Source organism: Bicyclus anynana, chromosome 10, assembly GCF_947172395.1.
Source record: "Bicyclus anynana chromosome 10, ilBicAnyn1.1, whole genome shotgun sequence".
Lineage (NCBI taxonomy): Eukaryota > Metazoa > Arthropoda > Insecta > Lepidoptera > Nymphalidae > Bicyclus > Bicyclus anynana.
Genome location: NC_069092.1, coordinates 15,765,511 through 15,788,628, shown reverse-complemented (window position 1 = coordinate 15,788,628; position 23,118 = coordinate 15,765,511). Strand labels below are relative to the sequence as shown.

Genomic DNA, 23,118 nt, shown 5'->3' with positions numbered 1-23,118 from the left:
GTTATCAAAACTTGTAAAAACATTTTGAGTAGTTCGAAGTTTGTGTTCTTATGGATTGTGTCATCCTTTGGGAGCCGCCGGTATAGAAACTGAGCTATCGTCTTGTATTGGTCAAGTAAGTTTATTTCCTGAGGAAAAGCAGAAGTTTGGAGCAAAGATACAAGAAAGACATTTTGTATAACATCTATCTATCACCTTGCCACAACATCTATCTATCACCTTACCACATTGCACTTCAGCTTCGCGAAGCTGAAGTGCAATGGACGGAGCACATAGTTCGAAGAGCCGATGGCTATTGGGGTCCCAAGGTGCTGGAATGGCGACCCCGCACTAGAAAGCGCAGTGTTGGTTGATCCCCCACCAGGTGGACTGACGACATCAAGCGAGTCGCAGGTACTCGCTGGATGCAAATGGCTCAGTATCGTGAGGTTTGGAAGTCCCTACAAAAGGCCTATGTCCTGCAGTGGACTGCAGGACATAGGCCTTTTGTAACTTTTTTTTGAGTTGTTAACTTTTTTTTGAGTTTGTTTGTTTGTCCATCGGCTGACATGATGATGATGATGATGAACCACCACTACATCTAAAGGAATGGACCAAATAGACTTCCTGAAATATGCATTTTAAGATGTTAAATATATGGTGTCTCAAACGGTGAAGGAAAACATCGTGAGGAAACCTGCATACCAGAGAATTTTCTTAATTCTCTGCGTGTGTGAAGTCTGCCAATCCGCAATGGGCCAGCGTGGTGAAATATTGGCCTAACCCCTCTCGTTCTGAGAGACTCGAGCTCAGCAGTGAGCCGTATATGGGTTGATAACGACGATAGGTATCACTATATTATAAACGTGAAAATTTATATGGGTGGATTTATGGGCTTTTGTTAATCTTTCACGCATAAACTGGATTTGGCTGAAGTTAAGAATATATTAATAAATTATATCTGAGTTAATTTATTTATATCCTTGAATTATTTAAGTTATATTAAGTTTATTAAGATATATTAAGTTTTGAGTTATAAACTCAAAAAAAGTTGAACGTATCTGGATGAAAATTAAGAGATAGAATTTTGTCTAGAATAGCAAAGAGGCTAGTTTTCATCCCGATATTCCCATAGGGACGAGATCTGCGAGAGAGAGTAGCCGCTATAAAATCTCGCCGAAATTCTGTTTTAAAGATTAGAAATAATTCGACAAACAAAAGTTTTAAGTAATATAATTCTAAATTCTATTTAAGTAGATTTTTAAATATATGTACTTACGGTTGAATATACCTGAAGTAATGGAGACGATTAGTACGATTACGATACGAGTACGATTGAATATACGACATTTTGTCGCGCCACAAGTCGCTTACATGTCCACACGCAAAGTTTGTTTCCTGAGCAAAAGCAGAAGTTTCTCGGGGCAAAAAACAAAACTCAGTCCACTGAAAGCCAAGCGTTCGCTTGCATCCGAGAATTTGCGCCAAGTTCTTGGCGATTTCTTTATAAATGCAATTTGATGGGACTTCCATTTATATACAATCCTAACTTTACTTTTAATATCAATATACTGTTAAAATACAAACTTAAAAAAATAGTGCCATTTCTAAATTGTACTCCATTAGATTGCATCATCATCATCAACCTATATTTGGCTCACTGTTGAACACGTGTCTATTCTCAGAATGAGAGGGGAAAGACCAAATAGTCGCCAACACTGGCCCATCGCGGATTGGCAGACTTCACACATTTATCTTGAATAGACTGCATCATCATTTATCATCAAATGGAACAACTTTATCTAGCCATTTCAAACCAACTCAGTTCTAATGCTAGAACTACAGAATGACCACAACTTTCAAAGATACCATGCGTATCGTTGAATAGGTTATGAAACTCTTAGCAAGCACCTACTGTAAACCAAAAGTAATCTAAATACAAAGTTATAACCAATTCTTCTATATTTTCTACTGATGGAAGGGAGGCCGAACAAACTGCCTTTCTTTAGGGGTCACGATTTTAACATCTTGTTACCACAGCATCATTTATTTGACTCTCAGCTCATATACCTACATGAAGCTCATTAACGACCAATAAACTAAAGTAAGACTTGTTCGAGACCGTTTTGTTTGAAAGTCCATGCAAGAGGCCTATGTCCAGCAGAGGACGTCCATCGGCTGTAACACTTTCGCTGCGGCACAGATTTTTCTGTACTTTCCTCTGGTGCGTTACCAGGTTTTTTGACCTCATACTAAAATTTTACGTGGTGCGGTACAAGGTCCATCGACCTCGTGACTCTTGAAGACACCAGACTTACGAGGTCAATTGACCTCGTACCGCAGCGAATGTGATAATTATGATGGCGAAGACTTATTCGTGAAAAAGGCATTCAGAATAGTTGCCAAAACAAATAGTAAACGACGCAGCACCCCATTATAAAACCATTACCTTAATGGCCTAAAAAAGAAAGTGCTTTAGGATAAATTAGACCAAACTGTCCACAGCTAATATTTATTAATGAATTTTATAATTAGCGCTTTAATCTTCGAATAATTTGTTAGAAGATTGTAAAATGTGATCAACTATTTAGATTACTTAATATCGCCTCTGTCTTGGAAGTAGAATTCTAACTTTTTTGATTATTTTGTAATGGACTCTTTTAAAGTGTTTAGTTGTTCTATATGAAAATTTACAATTAACAAAATAATTGTAGTATGCTTCAGTAACAGCTATAGTTAGAACCTTAGAGAACTAACCCTCAAAACTCCGCATCTTCTAAACAAGTTCTTTACTATTTAGTAAAAGTTTGCAAAACCCTTGCGTCTTGTAATCAATGCACCTCAAGGCAAGGATGAATAGGTATCTTCTAGGCAAGCGTGCTTAATTAAGGACAAGTAGTCTATCATCATCATCATCATCATCATATCAGCCGATGGACGTCCACTGCAGGACATAGGCCTTTTGTAGGGACTTCCAAACATCACGATACTGAGCCACCTGCATCCAGCGAATCCCTGCGACTCGCTTGATGTCGTCAGTCCACCTGGTGGGGGGTCGGCCAACACTGCGCTTACTAGTGCGGGGTCGCCATTCCAGCACTTTGGGACCCCAACGTCCATCGGCTCTTCGCACTATGTGCCCCGCCCATTGCCACTTCATCTTCGCAACTCGTTGAGCTATGTCGGTGACTTTGGTTCTTCTGCGGATCTCCTCATTTCTGATTCGACCACGCAGAGAAAGTTAGCGTCTATGATACAAGAAAATTAATATACCGATAGGCTTATAACCATTAGCCAGTCACATTCTTAAATCCATGATGTTTTATATTGGAGTATATTTTTAATATAAATTTATCGCTTAGGTGAAAAATTAAAAATATTATCCATGTTTAAAATTGCATGAAACTTGTCAATAAAGAAAATAACAATAATATTTTATACTAGAGATGGTGCATTAGCGCATCAAAACTGAGGCGGACACAATATGGAAAGTTGACTTCATTTCATTTAATTTAATTACATTTTACTCGCTTATTAAAAAACGAACGATTTTTAAACAAATAATACCTAAATATCATCTACAATGTCTAATTGTTTGTCCAGGAAGTGTAAAAACTATATAAAGGTACATCTTCTTAAAATCAAAATCAAAATCAAAAATCATTTATTTCAAGTAGGCTCAGTTTACAAGCACTTTTGACACGTCAGTTGACTATTTGTAAAGATTCTACCACCGGTTCGGAAGGCAGGTTCTGCTGAGAAGATACCGGCAAGAAACTCAACAGTTGCTCTTTTGAAAAAGTCATACAGTATTATAATTTACAATTAATAACAATTACTGTTTACATTTTTTATAGTTTTACTTTCTGTGTGAAGGTGGAAGCTGATCCAACGACCTCCAAGCATCTTTATCATTAAGGAACTCATCAATGTTGTAGTACCCTCGACTAAGTAGATGTTTTTTAACACATTGCTTAAAGCTATGCATTGGCAGGTCCATCACAGTCTTGGGGATCTTATTATAGAAGAGTACACCCAAACCTACAAAAGATTTTTTTACTCTTTGGAGACGATATGCAGAAATAACTAACTTATGCCCGTGTCTAGTAAGACGTGGGTTTAAATCTCCTTTTCGTTTGCACAAATTAATATTTTGTCTTACATATACTATACCGTTATATATATATTGACAGGCTACTGTTAGTATACCTATTTCTTTAAACTTTTGACGAAGGGACTCGCGTGATTTTAATTGATATATTGCTCGAATTGCTCTTTTTTGAAGAACAAATATAGATTGTATATCGGCAGCCTTGCCCCACAATAAAATACCGTAAGACATTACGCTGTGAAAGTACGCAAAATAAACAAGCCTAGCTGTATCAACATCAGTAAACTGTCTTATTTTTCTCACGGCAAATGCCGCTGAGCTAAGTTTACCAGACAGTTTTTCTATATGAGCACCCCACTGAAGTTTACAATCCAAGGTCACTCCCAAGAAAACTGTGGAACTCTCCATTTCCAGTGTTTCACCATCGATCATTATAGACTTATCTAATTTTTTAACATTTGGCAATGAAAACTCAATACATTTAGTTTTCTTGGCATTCAAAAGTAGATTATTTGCAGTGAACCAATGCGACACATGCGATATGGCACGGTTTACGTCGTCAGAGTTATCTTTATTTCTGTCGGACTTAAAAATTAAGGATGTGTCATCAGCAAACAGTACAATCTCACATATGCCGCTGACATGGTATGGTAAATCGTTTATGTACACTAAAAATAGAAAAGGACCCAGAATTGAACCCTGTGGGACGCCCATTATGGTAGTGGAACCGTGCGACTTTATATCATTTATGCATACCTTCTGCGTTCTATCACTGAGATAAGAGGCAATGAGATCGAGTGCAACACTTTTGATGCCATAGTGGCTTAACTTGAGTAGAAGGGTGTTATGGTCAACACAATCGAACGCCTTGGACAGATCACAGAACACACCAATAGCATTCTTAGAACCTTCCCATGCTTCATAAATATGTTTTAAAAGTTTAGCCCCTGCATCAGTTGTATTGCGACCTTTTGTAAAACCATACTGTTCAGGATGAAACAAGTTATTTAAATTAAAATGACATAAAAGTTGATTTAATATGATTTTTTCAAAGACCTTGCTAAGTGTTGGCAATATTGTAATCGGTCTATAATTATTAAGATCTGATTTGTCTCCTGATTTAAAAAGTGGTATCAATTTGCCATGCTTCATTAGGTTCGGAAAAATACCTAAGTCCACACATTCATTAAAAATAATGGCTAAGTGGGGAGCAATTACATCAATTATATTAGATATTACTTTCACTGACATGCCCCACAGATCTCCGGTTCTTTTTAATTTTAACAAATTGAAAGATTTTTTAATGTCTGATACAGTTATGTGGTGAAATTCAAAAAGAACGTTGCACTCTTTAACATTGCCTCTTAATAGTCTCTGGGCTTCCGTAGCAGACGAATCTAGTGAATCAGTTAACAAGATAGGAACATTCTGGAAAAAATCTTCAAAGGCATTAACAACCTCGATATCAGTGTTCTTTCTTCTGGGCCGTTTTCGCACATGGCCATAGGATTGGCCTTGGTTTAGTTATAAAGCTACATAAATATATAATGGAATTAAAGACAAAATTGTGCATGTGTGCGTTCAATGGTATAGCTAAATTCTGATCATGCGGTGATTTTTAGGGACGTAACCTATCTACAGTATAAGACTATCATTGGAAAATAATAATTTTTAATCGACTTCAAAATAAGTCCATTTTGAAGTCGATTAAATTGAGAATTCAAACAATTTTAAACTGCCCGACGTAACTGCAAAACGGCACACGTTAACTACCCCGCTAAACGATATAAAATATTCAATGCACAAGCACGCAGTATGCAATTTAGCATACAGTTGCAGTATCCAGTCTTTTTGCAGACCGAGAAAATAAAAATCTGAATATACTCAGTGCCGTTTATATTCTAAATGTTACACTTTTATTACGGCGCGAACAATACTTTATTGCCTCTTATCTCCTCCTTTATGTGTGAAGGGGTGTGTAATAATGTACATGGAATGTAACAAATTCATACCGTATGAGTTGTTATGAATCGAATGTAGTAAATGACTTTTTTTGGCAGCTGATTCTTTATTCAGAGTGATCTTTGTACAATCTATGCATGATTTCCACAGTAAATTACTTCATCGTCATCATCATTATTAAACCATATTCGGCTCACTGCTGAGCTCTAGTCTCGTCTCAGAATGAGAGGGGTTAGGTCAATAAATAGTCCACCACGCTGGCCCAATGCGGATTGGAGTAAATTATTTCATCACCATTATCATTATTAACCCATATTCGGCTCACTGCTGAGCTCGAGTCTTCTCTCAGAATGAGAGGGATTAAACCAATAGTCCACCACGCTGGCCCAATGCGGATTGACAGACTTCACACACGCAGAGATTTAAGAAAATTCTCTGGTATGCAGGTTTCCTCACGATGTTTTTCGTTCACCGTTTGAGACACGTGATATTTAATTTCTTAAAATATAAACAACTGAAAAGTTGGAGGTGCATGCCCCGGACCGGATTTGAAGCCACGCCCTCCGAAATCAGAGGCAGAGGTAATATACACTACTGGGCTATCACGGCTATTTCATATTTAATTATTTCATAAAGAATACATATTATAAGGAGGATATCATATGTATAAGACGTCAAGATCGCATAAAAATATTATTTTGTTTGGAAGTATATACTCGTCTTAAGTGCCAAGTGGCATGATTACCAGATGAGATGAATCTGGAAAAATCGAGGGAGTTCTTCAAATAAATAAAAAACTTCAAATAGGTAATTAAAGTTAAATGGAAATAGTTGGAGGAGAATGGGAATATTGGTCACATTTAACTGGTGACTGATAAAACTTTATGTATAGGGTGAGTTTTAAAAATTTGTACATATTTTTTTGAGTAGAATCCAATTAAACATTTTTGTCTATTATTGTCAATGTTATTTGATTAATTGATTAAATACATTTATAATTTTGATTCGCAGCTATAGCAAAAGTGGGAAACGTCTTTCATAAATCTATGTTTACCTTAAATTTGAATTACATGAAGACAAAAGTGAAAAGGTATCTCTTAGCCAAGCAAGATCCAACTTAAACCGCGTCACCGCATAGCATCAAGCATGTTTGTTGTCAAGTGTGTAAACTTAAATAACATGAAAAAACAATGGTTACAAACCTTCAGAAGAAAAATTCGTAGATATTGCAACCTACATCAAGTCCAGTAGGTACATGGATAGGCACATAAATCTCCCGAGGATTTATTCTGCTGAAAGTTTAGTCCCAATTTTCCATTGACATTCGCCCAAATAAAGTTACCGAGTTGGTATTTCTTGGAAACGTCAATCAAGCCCCATTCAGGGTCCATGTAACTTCGCCGTCGACAAAAGAAGTGTCAATTTTGACGCAGGAAAAAGAAATCGGTCTCCCTTTGATGTAATGCAACGTCTTTTATTTCAAGAAAATAGTACATCTTTCATTTTTTATTAATTGAGGGTAGAATAAAATTCCACAGACTCAATTCTTGTCAGAAATAACTGCGGGCGCCTTTTTCGTATGCCTAAAAATTCTGTAATAGTTTTGTGTGAATACCGATATTTATAATGATATTCAATACTGTAAATTCGCCAGTAATCAGCCAAAATCTTCAAAGCCGTGACGATTTCATTAACTGATTCGCCGGAATCTTGGTTGAAACGAACCATTAACTTTCACTGTTTTTTATTGCCTTAGTTTATTACTAAAACACACTGAATTGAATCCTTATACGACAATAACTATTTACACTAATCATCATCATCTCCTTACCCTTATCCCACTTAAGTGGGGTCGGAAAAATATGTCAATCTTTTCCATTCGTTTCTATTACTCGTCAACTCATCATCCACTCCTTTTACACACATGTCCTCTTTCACACAATCCAATCACACAATCCAAACTATTTACACTAATATTTACTTATATTACTGCTCAAAATAATAATTTTGCATCGCATTCATGTTGGGGTCCCAAGGAACTGGAATGGCGACCCCCCGCTAGGTTACCTAGGAAATCAAGCGGATTGCAGGAAACCGCTGGATGCTGGCGGCTCGAGACCGTTATGCTTGGAGGTCCATGCAAGAGGCCTATGTCCAGCAGTGGACGTCCATCGGCTGATAATGATGGTGATGATGCATGTTATATTCAAAGTCAGTTCTTATTGAGATGAGATGAATCAGATAAAAAAGTTGGAGCAAAATATCATACTCAGTAATCCGGTGTCATAATATGTTGTCCAAACAAAATGGCGTATTGGAAGTTGTGGCAAAACGTCAATCAAGCCCTATTCAGAGTTCATATAACTCGTATAACTTAGTCGACAAGGAAAATGTCAAACTTTGACAGGGTACTAAAGAATCGTATGGCCAAAGTCGTATATTTTACTGGCCCAAAGAATAATACGAACGTCCTTTTTATTTAGAGTATTCTGCATTATTTTTTAAATGCCCAACTAGCGGATGTGATCACTTTTATAATGTTATTCGCTGTAAATGTCAGGAATTCTTTCTACCGCTATAGAAAAAAACCAATATCTTTTGACTGAAGATACCTAGCGGGTTGCAGAGAGCCGCTGGATGCTGACGGCTCGAGACCATTGTGCTTGGAGGTCCATGCAAGAGGCCTATGTCCTACATTGGACGTCCATCGGCTGATAATTATGAATGATGATCCTTCTACACTTTTACACTAAAATTATAAAGGGTTAAAGTTTGTGGTGTTGTAGGGGTAATCTCTGGACCTATTTAACTGATTTTGAAAATTCTTACCACTAAAATGCCACGTTATTTGCGAGCGTCATAGGCTATATTTTATCCCCGTATTCTCACGGGGATAAGAACTACGCGGATGAAAACGCGGGGCGTCTACTAGCATTTTATAAACATGCAAATCTTTTTTGATTGTTGGTTTGAAAGTCACATTATCAGCAAGTAACAAAAGCAATATTTTTAATTCCCGTATTCGCATGAAACCTGTAACTAACGTGGGTGAAACTGCAATGCGTTTGTTTGTCAAATAATCATTTCGATCATGACAGCTTTTATAGAAATACCACATCATAATTGCTGATGCCACAAACAAACAAATAAACACATATTTACCAGGTAACAGACATTATACAGGTAAGTATATCAATCTTATAACTCCCTGCTTGTTTACATCTATGGAAAACCACATAATTCATGTCAAATTAATTGGTTGGCTTTCATATTTTGAAAGCGTTATTAAAATTTAAATAGGAAATTGTTACAGACAGGAAATTATCACATTTAATGTACATCACGGGGTGATGATAACAATATCCGTTTTTGTTTGTTCTAAAATAAGTGCAACTTCGCAGATTGGTTTTTACTTCGGTGGCTTTCAACGAAAGCAAATTTGTAAGTTACGAAAACACAATTGCTAGTCGGATGCGGTATAATATACTTCATTAAATACGATTACGAGTACAAAGTAGATAATTACAAGTTGAAGCTTCCCTTTTCAGATTGTAGATTAATACAACGTACCTATAGTAAGTAAATAAATAAATAAATAAAGTAAATGAAAAAACGTGTGCATCTCGGAACGCTCGACAAAAGTGATTACTTAAACTAATTGCTTTATTTAATTGAATCTATTGAATTTAACTAAGAATCCTCTATCCTCTATCCTAAGAAGTGAAAAATATTTTGACAGCAGCGACAATGTTTAGCGACAATGTTTTGACAGCAGCGAAAATAGTTTGTAGTCGTAAAATAAGTGCGAAGTTTTCTCTGTCAAGTGCAAGTGTCAAACGTGCCAACGTCAGCTGTAATTACCACCTTCCCATAAGAAGTTATCACTTCAATCGTAATAATATTATAAACGCGAAGTTTGTATGGATGTTTGTTTGGATACTAATATTATAAACTTTTGTATTAATGTTTGTTACTCTTTAACGCCGCAACTAACGAACCTTTGGAATGGAAATACATCGTACTAAGTCTTTTCAAATACTAGATGTTTTCCGTCAGTTATCACACTTCAAAAATATAAACGCAAAAGTTTGTATGTTCAAATGTTTGATACTCTGACATTAAAAACTACCAAAACTAGATTATGAACTGGATTAGGTAATTAATAGTTTTGTTTATTCCGCGAAAATCCGCAGTATCCACAATATTTGTCGCGTCCTCTAGAAGTGCATAATAAATAATATAAATAAGGATAAGACAGAATTCTATCAAAGTATGTGTATTTGATGCGGCAAATTATCATCATCATTATAATAATAATGATTACAATTTGCCGCATCCATTACTCATACCTTCCGTTACCATAATCTCAATATTTGACCACTATTAACATTTTAATTAGTAAATTTCGTTTACGAAGCTAAATTAATTCGAAATCAGCCGTAGATGCTACGGATTCAATTATGCTAATTATCTAACGCTCGACCCTTTTTGATTGTGTTTGTCACTACTTACTGTGTTTGGTTTCGAGATAATTTTGTGGGTGGTCATTAACAGGTAAAGTTAATGTTGTTGTTTGTTGTGTATTAATAGTATGTATGTATGTTATGAGCCGTGATAGCCCAGTGGATTTGACCTCTGCCTCCGATTCAGGAGGGCGTAGGTTTTAATTCAGTCCGGGGCATGCTCCTCCAACTTTTCAGTTGTGTGCACTTTAAGAAGTTAAATATCACGTGTCTCATATAGTGAACCTGAATGCCTACTTGAGAATTCTCTTAATTCTTTACGTATGTGAAGTCTGCCAATCCGCATTGGGCCAGCGTGGTGAATTATTGGCCTAACCCCTCTCATTCTGGGAGGAGACTCGCGCTCAGCAGTGAGCCGAATATGGGTTGATAATGATGATGTATGTTATTTAGGTTTGTACAATCCTATTTGTTCACTGGTCACTAACTTAAAGTACTATCATTCACCATCACCATATGGAACCCATATTTGGTTCACTGCTGAGCACGAGTTTCCTCTGAGAATGATTGGGGTTAGGCCAATAGTAGAGAATTGGTATATTTTACAAATGTTGTTTTTGATGGCATAAGTGATACTAAATTTAATTTGTACGGTCTACAATTTAAGAATTTATTTATCTTTCCAAGCCAGTATAAAAGAAAAACAAATTCTTTTTCGACATCCGAGTTTTCGTAAACTAAGTGTCACTCTTGTTCGTTTGACAAGCTCAGTAAAGCTACACTAGTTCTAACAAAGGACGATAATGTAAAGCAAAAACGGGGCCCCTAATTACCGCCCTTGGGAGCAAAAGCCTAAGAGTTAATTACGTAATTGAAATACACTGCTCGGGTAAACGCGAAAAAGGGGCTCATGTGAACAACAGGCTTATGTGGATAGAGGGTTGTGGTACTTTTAATTGGCCACATTAGAGCTATAACAACCGTTTAACCGTAAAATTAAAAGAATCTACTTCAAAATATACTCCTACCCCCATCAAGCCTCTTTTTGTACATATTATTGTAATTTTACGTGCTCGCGGCTCCATGTATATAAGAACTCGTGGGGAGTGGACGTGCTACAACTGACATTTGCTGGGTCTCCATATGCGACGTGCTACAACTAACATATTTTGCTGGGTCTCCATATACGAGATGACGGGGGACCTTTTTTTTTTTTTTTTTTTTATTCTTTACAAGTTAGCCCTTGACTACAATCTCACCTGATGGTAAGTGATGATGCAGTCTAAGATGGAAGCGGGCTAACTTGTTAGGAGGAGGATGAAAATCCACACCCCTTTCGGTTTCTACACGGCATCGTACCGGAACGCTAAATCGCTTGGCGGTACGTCTTTGCCGGTAGGGTGGTAACTAGCCACGGCCGAAGCCTCCCACCAGCCAGACCTGGACAAATTAAGAAAATCTCAATCTGCCCAGCCGGGGATCGAACCCAGGACCTCCGTCTTGTAAATCCACCGCGCATACCACTGCGCCACGGAGGCCTAGATCCCCCACGAGTGTAGTTATGTAAGTATAATTACTTGATTATCTTTTCAAGGTGTTGGTAAAATTTTAGGTATTTTGGAAAATGACAATAAACACATAAGTAGCTGTTGAAAGAAGATGAAAGTAAAAATGAGGAAATTGTGCCAGAACAATTGTCTGATTTGAGTGACGTCGAGGTAGTATTGTTACAGACATTAGTAACCAAAACTATAGTGATTTTGAAGACTACTGAATATTTTGAAAACCTTATTCCTATTTTGAAATTTCAGTTATACCTATGTCGGACAGGAAAACAATACACGTTGGATTTTAAGTTTATTTTTTCATTTTTATTTTAATTCATAAACTACATTAAAAAAATCGTGATTTTTAAAACATGATGTTTTTTTTTTACTTAAAAATTTAATTTTGCACATATTTGCTATGACATTTTATTATATTATATTCAATTAATATTAAATAAGATCTTTTCTGCTCTTTTTATCAAAGTTAAAGTGTCCTAATAAAAACCAAATACAAAAATAAAAAAGGCAAACATAATTATTATCAAAATATCAATATAATGAAACACAACATTTTTTTTTCACAACAAATTATATTCTACTTATATTATTTCAATTTGTTTTTTGATTGGTTTTTGGTTGAAAAAGTCGACTCATCAAAATTATATTTAATAATTTTTTTCCGAAATTATCGCCAGCCATCGATGCGGCCAACTGAGTCGTCCCTAAGATACCGCCCATCCCACCAACTTGCAGGCCAAGACTATACGCTCTGCGTGCGATATTGACAAAGAAGCCGCCTTTTTTTTCGACCACGGCCGTTCCATTGCTGGGCGGTATCACGGCAGCCGATGTATATGCTGCGCATACACAAGCGACGACGACGATGCAGAGTAACTGTAAATAACGATAACCAAACTTAAGTCATAAATACTCATAAATAATAAATCAAAATATGAACAAAAAGTTGTTGATGATGAATTTGTAAATGACGGAAATGTATGTATGGGCCATGGAGTCGCAGTGCCGAAAAAAATTACCGAATCATTTCACCGCGGCTAGTTAGCTCGACTGGTGACAGAAAAGCTGGCTCATTTTTTGCGTAAAGGATCAGCCTGGCTGTCCAGCGCGGAATGCACGATATATTATATGACGTCATTCAAAATGGAGTAATAGTTAATTTTAATGAAAGGGCTAGTCATGCGTTGAACGAGATAAACATACTAAGAGACATAGCCAGCGATACCTAAAAAATGAAAAATAAATTAAAAGCAAAAAATCTTAAACAAAAAGCTTTTATTCAAACGCTCTAAAAAGAAAAAAATAATCTCAAATAAGTACAATACATGACTAGCTAAGAAACGTCATTAGAAATCCAATGTGGCGGACTGGTTGTTTGAAATCCACCCCCAAGATAAGGATATCAAATGAAAGGGTTTGCTGTCAGAAATACGAAAAAAATTGTCACGTGACTTAAATCCAATATGGTGGACTTCCAAGATGGCGGACAAGATATTTGAAATGCACCCTCATGATATGGGTATTAAGCGTGCTTTTTAGTTTTTTAAACTATTCGTGTTATTTTTTATTTAAAAATTTAAATAGACACTTACGGTTTTCATTGTACTTCGATTGAATTAGTCTGCTGGCACTGACTGGATTGGTCATGCAATAGAGTTTATATACACATATAATTTGATGATACGAGTACTAATAGTTATACTAATTAAGATAATATTAATTTTACTATAATTAATAAGCAATTGCAGTTGATATTGATAGTTAATGATTTATTCTTAAATCCTGGATCCGGTCGGAAATGTGATAATCCATACTAATATTATAAATGAAAGTCTGTTTATCTGTTTGTTACCTTTTCATGGTTAAACGTCTGTACTGGTTAAGATGAATGTTGGTATTATGATAAATGGGAACATAGGCCTGAAATAAAAAAAAAGAGAAGGGGTGAAATAGTTTGTAATCCATTTCCAGACTTACAGTTATAATTTTTTTTGCATAAATCGTGATTTTTCAAGTTATCTTTGTAATTATATTACTACTACTAATAATAATACGGTACTATTGTGTTAATATAATCTTTCGACAGTTAGATAATAATCTAACGGTATTTACATTTTTTTATTTTATGTTATATACATGGTGCTGGGGAGCATTTCCCATAACTCTGTTGTTATATTTTTTACCGAAAACCAATTAAAAATGTTCAAAGTACATGGGTTCAAAGAACTTGGGTTAAAATTAATATTTTCGGAGTAAGTAATATCTCTTTTGTAAATAGATCTTAAATTGTGTCCCATATACGCATCCTTATAATTATGACGTAGCCAAACTTAACATTTTAAAATGCAAGGATAGATAAAGGCGTGTGTTACATGTCGGAATTATTTGAATGACATGAAAACATAAATAGCTTTTATTTTTGAGTTAAAAAAAATATTAGTTTTGCAGTTCGGCTCCTGTAAGTAGACTCGTTAGCGCCATAAAGTTATGGGAAATTACTCTTTCTTCCCACTCCTCACTCCCCACACTTACTCCCCATCATCATATCAGCCGATGGACGTCCACTGCGGAACATAGGCCTTTTGTAGGGACTTCCAAACATCACGATACTGAGCCACCTGCATCCAGCGAATCCCTGCGACTCACTTGATGTCGTCATTCCACCGTATATAACTTTTTAATGAATGTGAAAAAAGACGATTGTCAAGAATTATGGGAGCAACTCCACTCAATAAACCATCAAAGCACATTCCGGCCATCCAATACGAGCGGAATTCACATATTTTCATTGAACGGAAAAAAGAGGAGAACAAAACAAATTGGCGTCAATCCGCAACGATCGCACAGATCAGGCGCAAGACAGTGATGTATGGCGGCAATTGCTTTTTACAAATGGCCCGACGCGCCCCGGCCTCCCCCCGCGATACATAGCACAATGATGTGCGATTGTTTATACACAGGTGCTGTTTCCGAAACCAACGTAAGTAAAACCCACAATAAAATCTATACATCTGACATAACTACACAAATAAAGTAATTTGTCTATTGGTTTGCATTCGTATGCGAAGTTTATTCATTGTTTCATTGATAGTGAACAATTTTTCTGATAGGATTTCTTTTCCTGTATTCCTCATAATGGATCGAATCGGCCGAGCGCAGCTCTGAGGTCTAGCACTGATCGGGAGATACTGATAGTTTTTATCACACATTTCAATGAACTGGCTGATCATATTTAAGCATGAGCTTTTTTTTAATTTTTTTTTTAGAATATTTCCCATGTACAGTGTGAACTCTATATGTATAACGTCACTAAAGGCACTGTACTTTTTATAGCGTTATAGAGAGTGGCCGTTATGTGGAAAGAAGAAAAATGTATGAGTAAAACCTTTTCATCAGTACACAGTGATTTTCTTACACTAGCCATGTTTACTATTTGAAAGTTTGTGAGCAAAGATATACCTACCTTACCTTACTGTATCAGCCGATAAACGTCCACTGCAGGACATAGGCCTTTTGCATGGACCTCCAAGCACAACGGTCTCGAGCCGCCGGCATCCAGTGGCTCCCTGCAACCCGCTTGATATCCTCGGTCCACCTAGTGGGGGGTCAACCAACACTCCGCTTTCCGGTGCGGGGTCGCCATTCCAGAACCTTGGGACCCCAACGTCCATGGGCTCTTCGAACTATGTGGCCTGCCCATTGCCATTTGACTTGCCGCAAGATGACAACAGTCGAGTTTATTACAGGCTAGGATAGTAAAGTGACAATAAAACCTCAGAATACAGAAAACCACCAGAAGGAGTGATAGGGCAAAGAAGTGAAGCCATTTAAACTACACATTTTACGATTACTCACTCTGTGTTTGTCGTGTTGTTTGACGTGCTATACAGGTGACAAATTTAATTAAATTAAGCCGTCTTGTGCTATTCCTTCGTGTAAAAATGCCGTTGGTAAAAAAAAGAAACTGAATAGGATCACATTTCACGTGTAAGTAGCACAAATAAATATTCTTATGATATAATAATGAATAATTTTTACGTGAATTTAGTTGTCATAGAAACCGATGACTGCATTTTGTAAGTGTTGCCAATGTAATTGTTTTGATTTTCCCTACTTTTAATTTCAATTCAAGGATTTATTATTTATGTAAAATATTAATCAACTAAATAGGTAGGTCAACTTAATTGCCGGAACCTATCCGGCAATTAAGTTGAAATAAAATTGTGGTAATCAGCGCAGATTAAGAAAGTGTAAAATAATCTCAAAGCTTTAAAATTTTACAAATAACAATGGCGTGCTATATTATAATAAGTTCGTTCGTTCTTGTCTGTTTGTGTGTTTGTTTGCACATTTGTTTGTTTTCGTGTGCTTGTTTGGTCTTTTGTTTGTTTGTGTACCTACTTGTTTGTTTGTTTGTTTGAGCAAGAGGATTAAATAAAATATTTTTATCTTCAAAACACATTCTTAAAAGATATTAAACCAATTAAATGGCCTTATTTATACTTGAATTTTAAGAGACATAAAAATTAGAGAAATAAGACGAGATAATAATAACTGTGCACGCGATTGAAATACATATTTATAATAATAATATAATATAATTATATGGAATATATAAAATTATTATTGTAAATATGTATTTCTTTAGTTTGTTAGTTGATAAGTTTTATAATAACCGTCTTATTATATCTATTATTTATTTGTCCTTGTCTTAAATTTTTTAGAGTTCATTTTCTTGCTGACTCTTAGCAATCACTAGAAAACCGGTCCCACTATTTTTATTTTTTACCATACAAGTTAACATTTAATGTGATGAACTGTACACTTATTGTTTTCCTTTTAACATTATAAATTTACTATGTAATTTTTACCACAAAATAGGGAAAAATTTAACAGCCTCATGTACTAGCAACATTACGCGGGTGAGAATTGTGACGAGTGCGGGCTGTTGTGTACTCTTTTTGGACACACTGCGCACTATAGAATGACATCTAAACGTGGCTTCTGGTGGTTTTCTGTATTCTGAGAATAAAACGGTTTTAACTAATTTTGGCAAATTAAAAGGTACTTTTTATTACTTCATTGACGTTATAGAGAGTGAGTGTGACGTTATAAAGACTGTATTATTGTATGGTGAGCAACCAATCGAAGCCATGTGATTTTGACGCTTTAGCGAGTTTGACATTAAATCGAGTGACGTTACACGGAGTTTACACTGTATTTTAAACTAGTGGACGCCCGCGACTTCGTCCGTGTGGAATTCTGTTTTTCACAAATCTTGTAAAACAGAATTCCACTTTTATTCATTAGTATTGATATATTTTGGACCCTTATTCCATCTACTACACGAAATTTATATTGATTATATTCAATTTACCTTTAAATTAATTTAATATAATCAATATAAATTTTAAATTTATATTGATTATATTCAAAACTACCCTATTGTGTTAATCCACGCCGTTACATCAGAAATGTTTTATCGTTTCGACGCAAAGCCGTGGGTAAAAGTAAGTCAAACAATATTTTTCAAGGTAAAACAAGAATTCACGGTAGCTTGAGGCATTCATAGCTTGAAGTCTCATTGGGAATGGTACTATAACCTGAATGGGACCTTTGGAAACGAAAGAATACGGAGTAAGTCTTTTGCTCTGAAATTGAATGGAACCTCGACGTATTAGAGCCGCTGGTTATGAAAGGATGAAGAAAGTAATCCATTTTAAAATTCTTTTATGATAACTTATGTATTTGTTTTTGAAAATTAATTTGAATAATCCATCTGGCTGTTGATTAATAGACACTATCATCAGGCAGGGTTTTCGCAAAATTCCTACACTAACAGAATAGAAGGAAGAATTAATTGCACGCAACAATACAATAATAAATAAAAATATTTAAAATTAATTATTTAAACTTATCATGCAAAGGCGGCCTTGTAAGTAATCTCTACCAGGCAACCCCTGACGAGAGGATAGAGGAGGAATGAAGTCTTTTTACGGCCTCCGTGACGGAGTGGATTTACAAGACGTAGGTCCAGGATTTCCTGGCTGGGCGGATTGAGGTTTTTTTTTAATTGGTGGTGTCTGGTGGGCTTCGGTCGAGGCTAGTTACCGTTCCACCAAAGACGTACTGCTTAGAGGTTTAGCGTTACGGTACGATGTCGTGTAGAAACCGAAAGGGGTGTAGATTTCATTTTTAAACAGTTCGTTTGTGTTCTAGTATATTACAAATAGTTATTAACACTTCTTGTACCTACTTGATAAAACAGCTATTTTGAAATTACAAAGAGACACTTCTACTTTCAAGCGACGAAGGATAGAAAGACAATTTGACGCGTATATTTTTTTATGTATGAACCTGTAACTTTTTACTAAGTACTTCGATTTTTTTTATATAAATGTATTGCTAATGATTTGGAGAGAGGGCGCTGCTCCGAACGGTGAAGCAACGGCTCCGTGCAAAAACTAATTTATAAATTTAAAGAACGAATATATCCAGTTTTGAGTGTTTTTATAAAACGTATAGTATTGTGTAACTCAACAGTGGAAGCGTTTGCAAACCTAATAATTCAAAGAAACGTGATAATTTCGTGTTATATGTGACATCATCTGCGAGTGCAAAACACAAACAATCGCTGAGTAGAACTATCCAAATCACCACAGCAATTACGTTATCAGTGAATCACAGCTACAAACAAAAAACAACGAACTCCTTGGAAAGTGAATAAATATAAACTGTTATAAGAGTTAAAATGATTAGAACACCAAAATAGTCACAAACAGTTGAAGTGATAAAAAAAATTTTCGAGGGTGAGCAAATAAAATTATTGCATCGACTGTCATTGAACAATAATAACAAGCAAAGTGTGCTAGGTTCACTATTTTCGTCACGAATATTACGTAAAGAGTTGGTCTAGTGGTACGATCACTTGGATCTCACAAGGAAAAGACGCATCGAGTACCTGGTTCGAATCTCGCCAAAAATTACATTTTTAAATTTTCATTTCTGATTGAACAAATCAAATAAAAAAAAAGAAAAAAAAACAAACCTATTTTTAATTAAAAAAAAAAAAAAAAAAAAAGAAAAAAAAAAAAAAAAAAAAATATTAAAAGTTTCCGGAATTCGAACTGGGCCAAGTGCGTTCTTCGCATTAAACATACCAACGTAAACAAAATCTTACACACTGACTTTGGCATATTACAGTCAACGTCAAGTCAATCAAGTGATACGTTCCCTATATACGCAAGATACGCAAGCACATCAACGTTACTATGGAAGGTCAATTTCAAATATTATTTGACAGCATGAAAATTGAGATGCAAACTTTGATGCAAACCCAAACTGTGGAATTGAAAGAATCTATTACAAACAGTATTATGGATAAAATGGAAGAAAAATTAATCCCTTTAGTAGAGGAAAACAAAGAACTAAAACTTAAGATAGGGAAACTAGAGAACGAAATCGAGTTTCTAAAAAGAGGGGAAAAGAAAAATAATGTTATAGTTTTTGGCCTAGAAGAAAAAGAAACCTCAGCCTATGAACTTATTCAAGAACTAAAGAAAAATCTGAAGCAAGATTTAAATATTAACCTAGAACATTACGAAATAAACAAAATTCATCGGATAGGAACTAAAAATGAGGAAAGTAACAAGTCTCGACCGGTTTTATGTTCGTTTGTAAACAACTGGAAAAAGAACGAAATTCTGAAAAATAGGAAAAATCTAAAGACTATTAATATCAGTGAAGATTACTCAAAGGAAGTATTAGAAAAGAGGAGAAAACTAAAAGCAGAGCTATTTGAAGAGAGGAAGAATGGAAAAATAGCCTATTTGAAATATGACAAACTAATAGTCAAAGAGAATAAAAATAGCCAGGACAAAAGAAAAAGGGAATCATCTGCCTCACCCTCCTCTTACAATACCCAAACAAAAAAATATCAAACCGTTTCTTCAATCAAGTCGAACAGGACGAATGCTTTCGATGTGATGAGGTCGAGATCGAACTCTTTTTCTAATGTAACTACCAAAAAACAATAACAATTACCAATCGGCAAACGCCAAAACCCAACCAACTACGGAAAAACTGGCAATATTGAAAAAATAATGCACAAACCTCCCCCAAGCCGACTGGTCCTCGTGGGGGAAGAAGACCACAACCCTCCAACACAAAGACATAACAATTCCACCACTTATAACAAAAAAGATCATAAACACAAAATATACATCGCTGCACTCAATGTACTTACCCTTAAAAATGAAGAAAATCTCACGGAACTGACGTATGCTTTAAAACGCATTAAATGGGACATTGTTGGCTTAAGTGAAATAAGGCGAATGGGAGAAAGAATTATTTCCCATTCAGAATTCCTTCTATATCATATAGGAACGACCCCAGGTCATCATGGAGTTGGATTCATTATTAAAAAACACCTTGCAAACTACGTGGAGAGCTTCATAGGAGTATCAGAGCGCATAGCGTTAATGAATCTTAAGCTACCGGGGTACAAAGACCCATGGTCCATCATACAAGTATACTCACCTACGGAACAATCTGATGTAGAAACAGTAGACTCATTCTATCAAGATTTATATAAAACAATCCAAGACCATGCTTATAATAGTATTATTGTATTAGGAGACTTCAATGGCCAAATTGGAGAACGGCAACCAGAAGAAAACACAGTATTGGGACCATTTGGATATGGAAAAAAGACCAGAAGCAGAAACGGAGAGAAGCTTGTAAACTTTGCGCAGGAAAATGGTTTGCGAGTCTTGAATTCAATGTTTAAGAAGAAAAAAAGTAAAATGTGGACCTGGATATCACCAGACGGGAAAACAAAAAATGAAATAGATTTTATAATGACTAATAAAAGCAGATACTTCGCAAACATGAAAGTTTTAAGCAATTTCAACTTCAATACCAACCATCGAATGATTCGAGCAGAACTATTGACAAACCCGCCAAAAAACCCAAGACCTAGAAATAAAATGACATTAACAAAACCGACCAAATACCAAACAGCTCAAATAGCCAATTTCATAATGCCAAAGCTGATTGACTACAATAGAGAAACAATAAACATGCAAGTGCAAGAAAAATACAACTGGTTAGAAAGAACAATCAAATCATCTATTCAACAAAGGACTAATAACAAAGACCTATCTGACAAGTGGAAGTCTGCTAAAACTACCAATCTTCTTAATGAACGAGCTGACCTAATCAATGGAAAAAGTACTAACGACAGACGAAAGAAAATAGCAAAACTCAGCAAAGAAATAAAAGAAAGTATAAGAAAAGACAGAACTCAGAGAAGAATGGAAACAATGGAGAGACACATTTTGCAGACAGGAGGAATAAAAAAGGCTAATAAGGAGCTAAATAACAAAAAGGGAAAACCGACGACAAGGAATTTTAGGAATCGCTACATCTTATTACAAGAAACTATACGAATGTACTAGAGTGGAAGAAGAATTAGAAATGTTAGAAATGTCAACCGTACCCAGTATCATGCAGGAAGAAGTAGAATTCGCTCTAGAAACTCAAAAAGACGATAAAGCTCCGGGACCAGACGGAATAAGCAACGAATTATTAAAACAAACAAAACAGGTAATAACACCTATTCTCAAAGAAATCTTCAATGATATCACAAATTCAGAATCGATTCCACAGCAATGGACTGAATCTAATATAATCCTTTTGTACAAAAAAGGTGATCAGTACGATATCGGAAACTACCGGCCTATAAGTCTGATGTCCAACGTATATAAAATATTTGCTAAAATTATACTCAAACGAATTGAAAGAAAACTTGATGAACAACAGCCAGTAGAACAGGCAGGCTTCAGAAAAGAATACTCGGTTCTTGATCATATCCATGCTGTTAGACAAATCATTGAGAAGTATGGGGAATATCAACTTAAATACTACATAGCATTTGTCGATTATAGCAAGGCTTTCGACTCGCTATTACATACGAAAATCTGGGAGGCGTTGAATGACCAAGGTATAGAACAAAAATACATAAGATTGATCCGAAATGTCTACAAAAACAGCTCTGCCTGCATTCAGCTAGAAAAGAAAGGAGAACCATTTAAGATACAAAAAGGAGTAAGACAAGGAGATCCGCTCTCTCCAAAACTTTTCTCCGCTGTCTTAGAAATGATCTTCAGAAATTTTGAATGGGAAAATCTTGGTCTTAATATCGACGGCCGCACACTTACACACTTAAGATTTGCTGATGATATTGTGTTATTCGCAAAAACAGCAGCAGACCTTAATATAATGTTAAATGACCTTGCATGTGAAAGCGGAAAAGTAGGACTGAAATTAAATCCCGAAAAAACAAAAGTAATGACCAATGGAATTGAAAGCAGCATAATAGTAGGCGAGTCACAGATTGACTATGTTGAAGAATATATATACCTCGGACAGTTGATATCACCTACAGATAATGTAAACAAAGAAGTCGAAAGAAGAATAGCAAACGGTTGGAAAAGATATTGGGGCTTACGGGAAGTAATGAAAGACAAAAACTTACACATAGCAACAAAGAGCAAATTATTCAATGTCTGCGTCCTACCAATCTTAATCTATGGAAGTCAAACATGGGCCATAACGAAAAACATAGCCAATAGACTTACCATTTGCCAACGAGCAATGGAGAGGAGCATGTTAGGAGTAAAAAGAGCAGATAGAATAAGAAACAGTAATATTAGGAAAAAGACCAAAATACAGGATGTGACCTTAAAAGTAAAAAGGCTAAAATGGAAGTGGTCGGGACACATGATCAGAGGAAAGGACAAGTGGAGCAAAATAATTACACAGTGGTATCCAAGAGAAGGGAAAAGGAACAGAGGAAGGCAACAAAAAAGATGGGAAGATGATATCAGACAGGTTGCTGGGAAAACCTGGACTAGAGTAGCCAGAGAAAGAACTGAATGGAGAAGGTTGGAGGAGGCCTTTGCCGATTGGCAAACGGACCTACAGAAAGTAAATAAAAACGAAATATACGAAAAATTTTAAATGTATAAACGATATA

General features: G+C 35.8%; 1 protein-coding gene and 1 long non-coding RNA gene across 2 annotated transcripts; one reads left to right on the top strand and one right to left on the bottom strand.

Annotated features, from left to right (window-relative positions):
• Positions 1-12,521: 12,521 nt before the first annotated feature.
• Positions 12,522-14,015, bottom strand: LOC128198415 (uncharacterized). Its single transcript, XR_008251134.1, has 2 exons — positions 13,673-14,015; positions 12,522-12,956 (listed from the first exon to the last, which is right to left on the bottom strand). It is a non-coding gene; the product is annotated as an uncharacterized LOC128198415 (long non-coding RNA).
• Positions 14,016-18,600: 4,585 nt separating this feature from the next.
• Positions 18,601-20,823, top strand: LOC128198421 (uncharacterized). Its single transcript, XM_052883901.1, has one exon. The coding sequence runs from the start codon at positions 19,352-19,354 to the stop codon at positions 20,114-20,116; it is 765 nt and encodes a 254-aa protein (XP_052739861.1). The 5' UTR covers positions 18,601-19,351; the 3' UTR covers positions 20,117-20,823.
• The last annotated feature ends 2,295 nt before the right edge of the window (positions 20,824-23,118 follow it).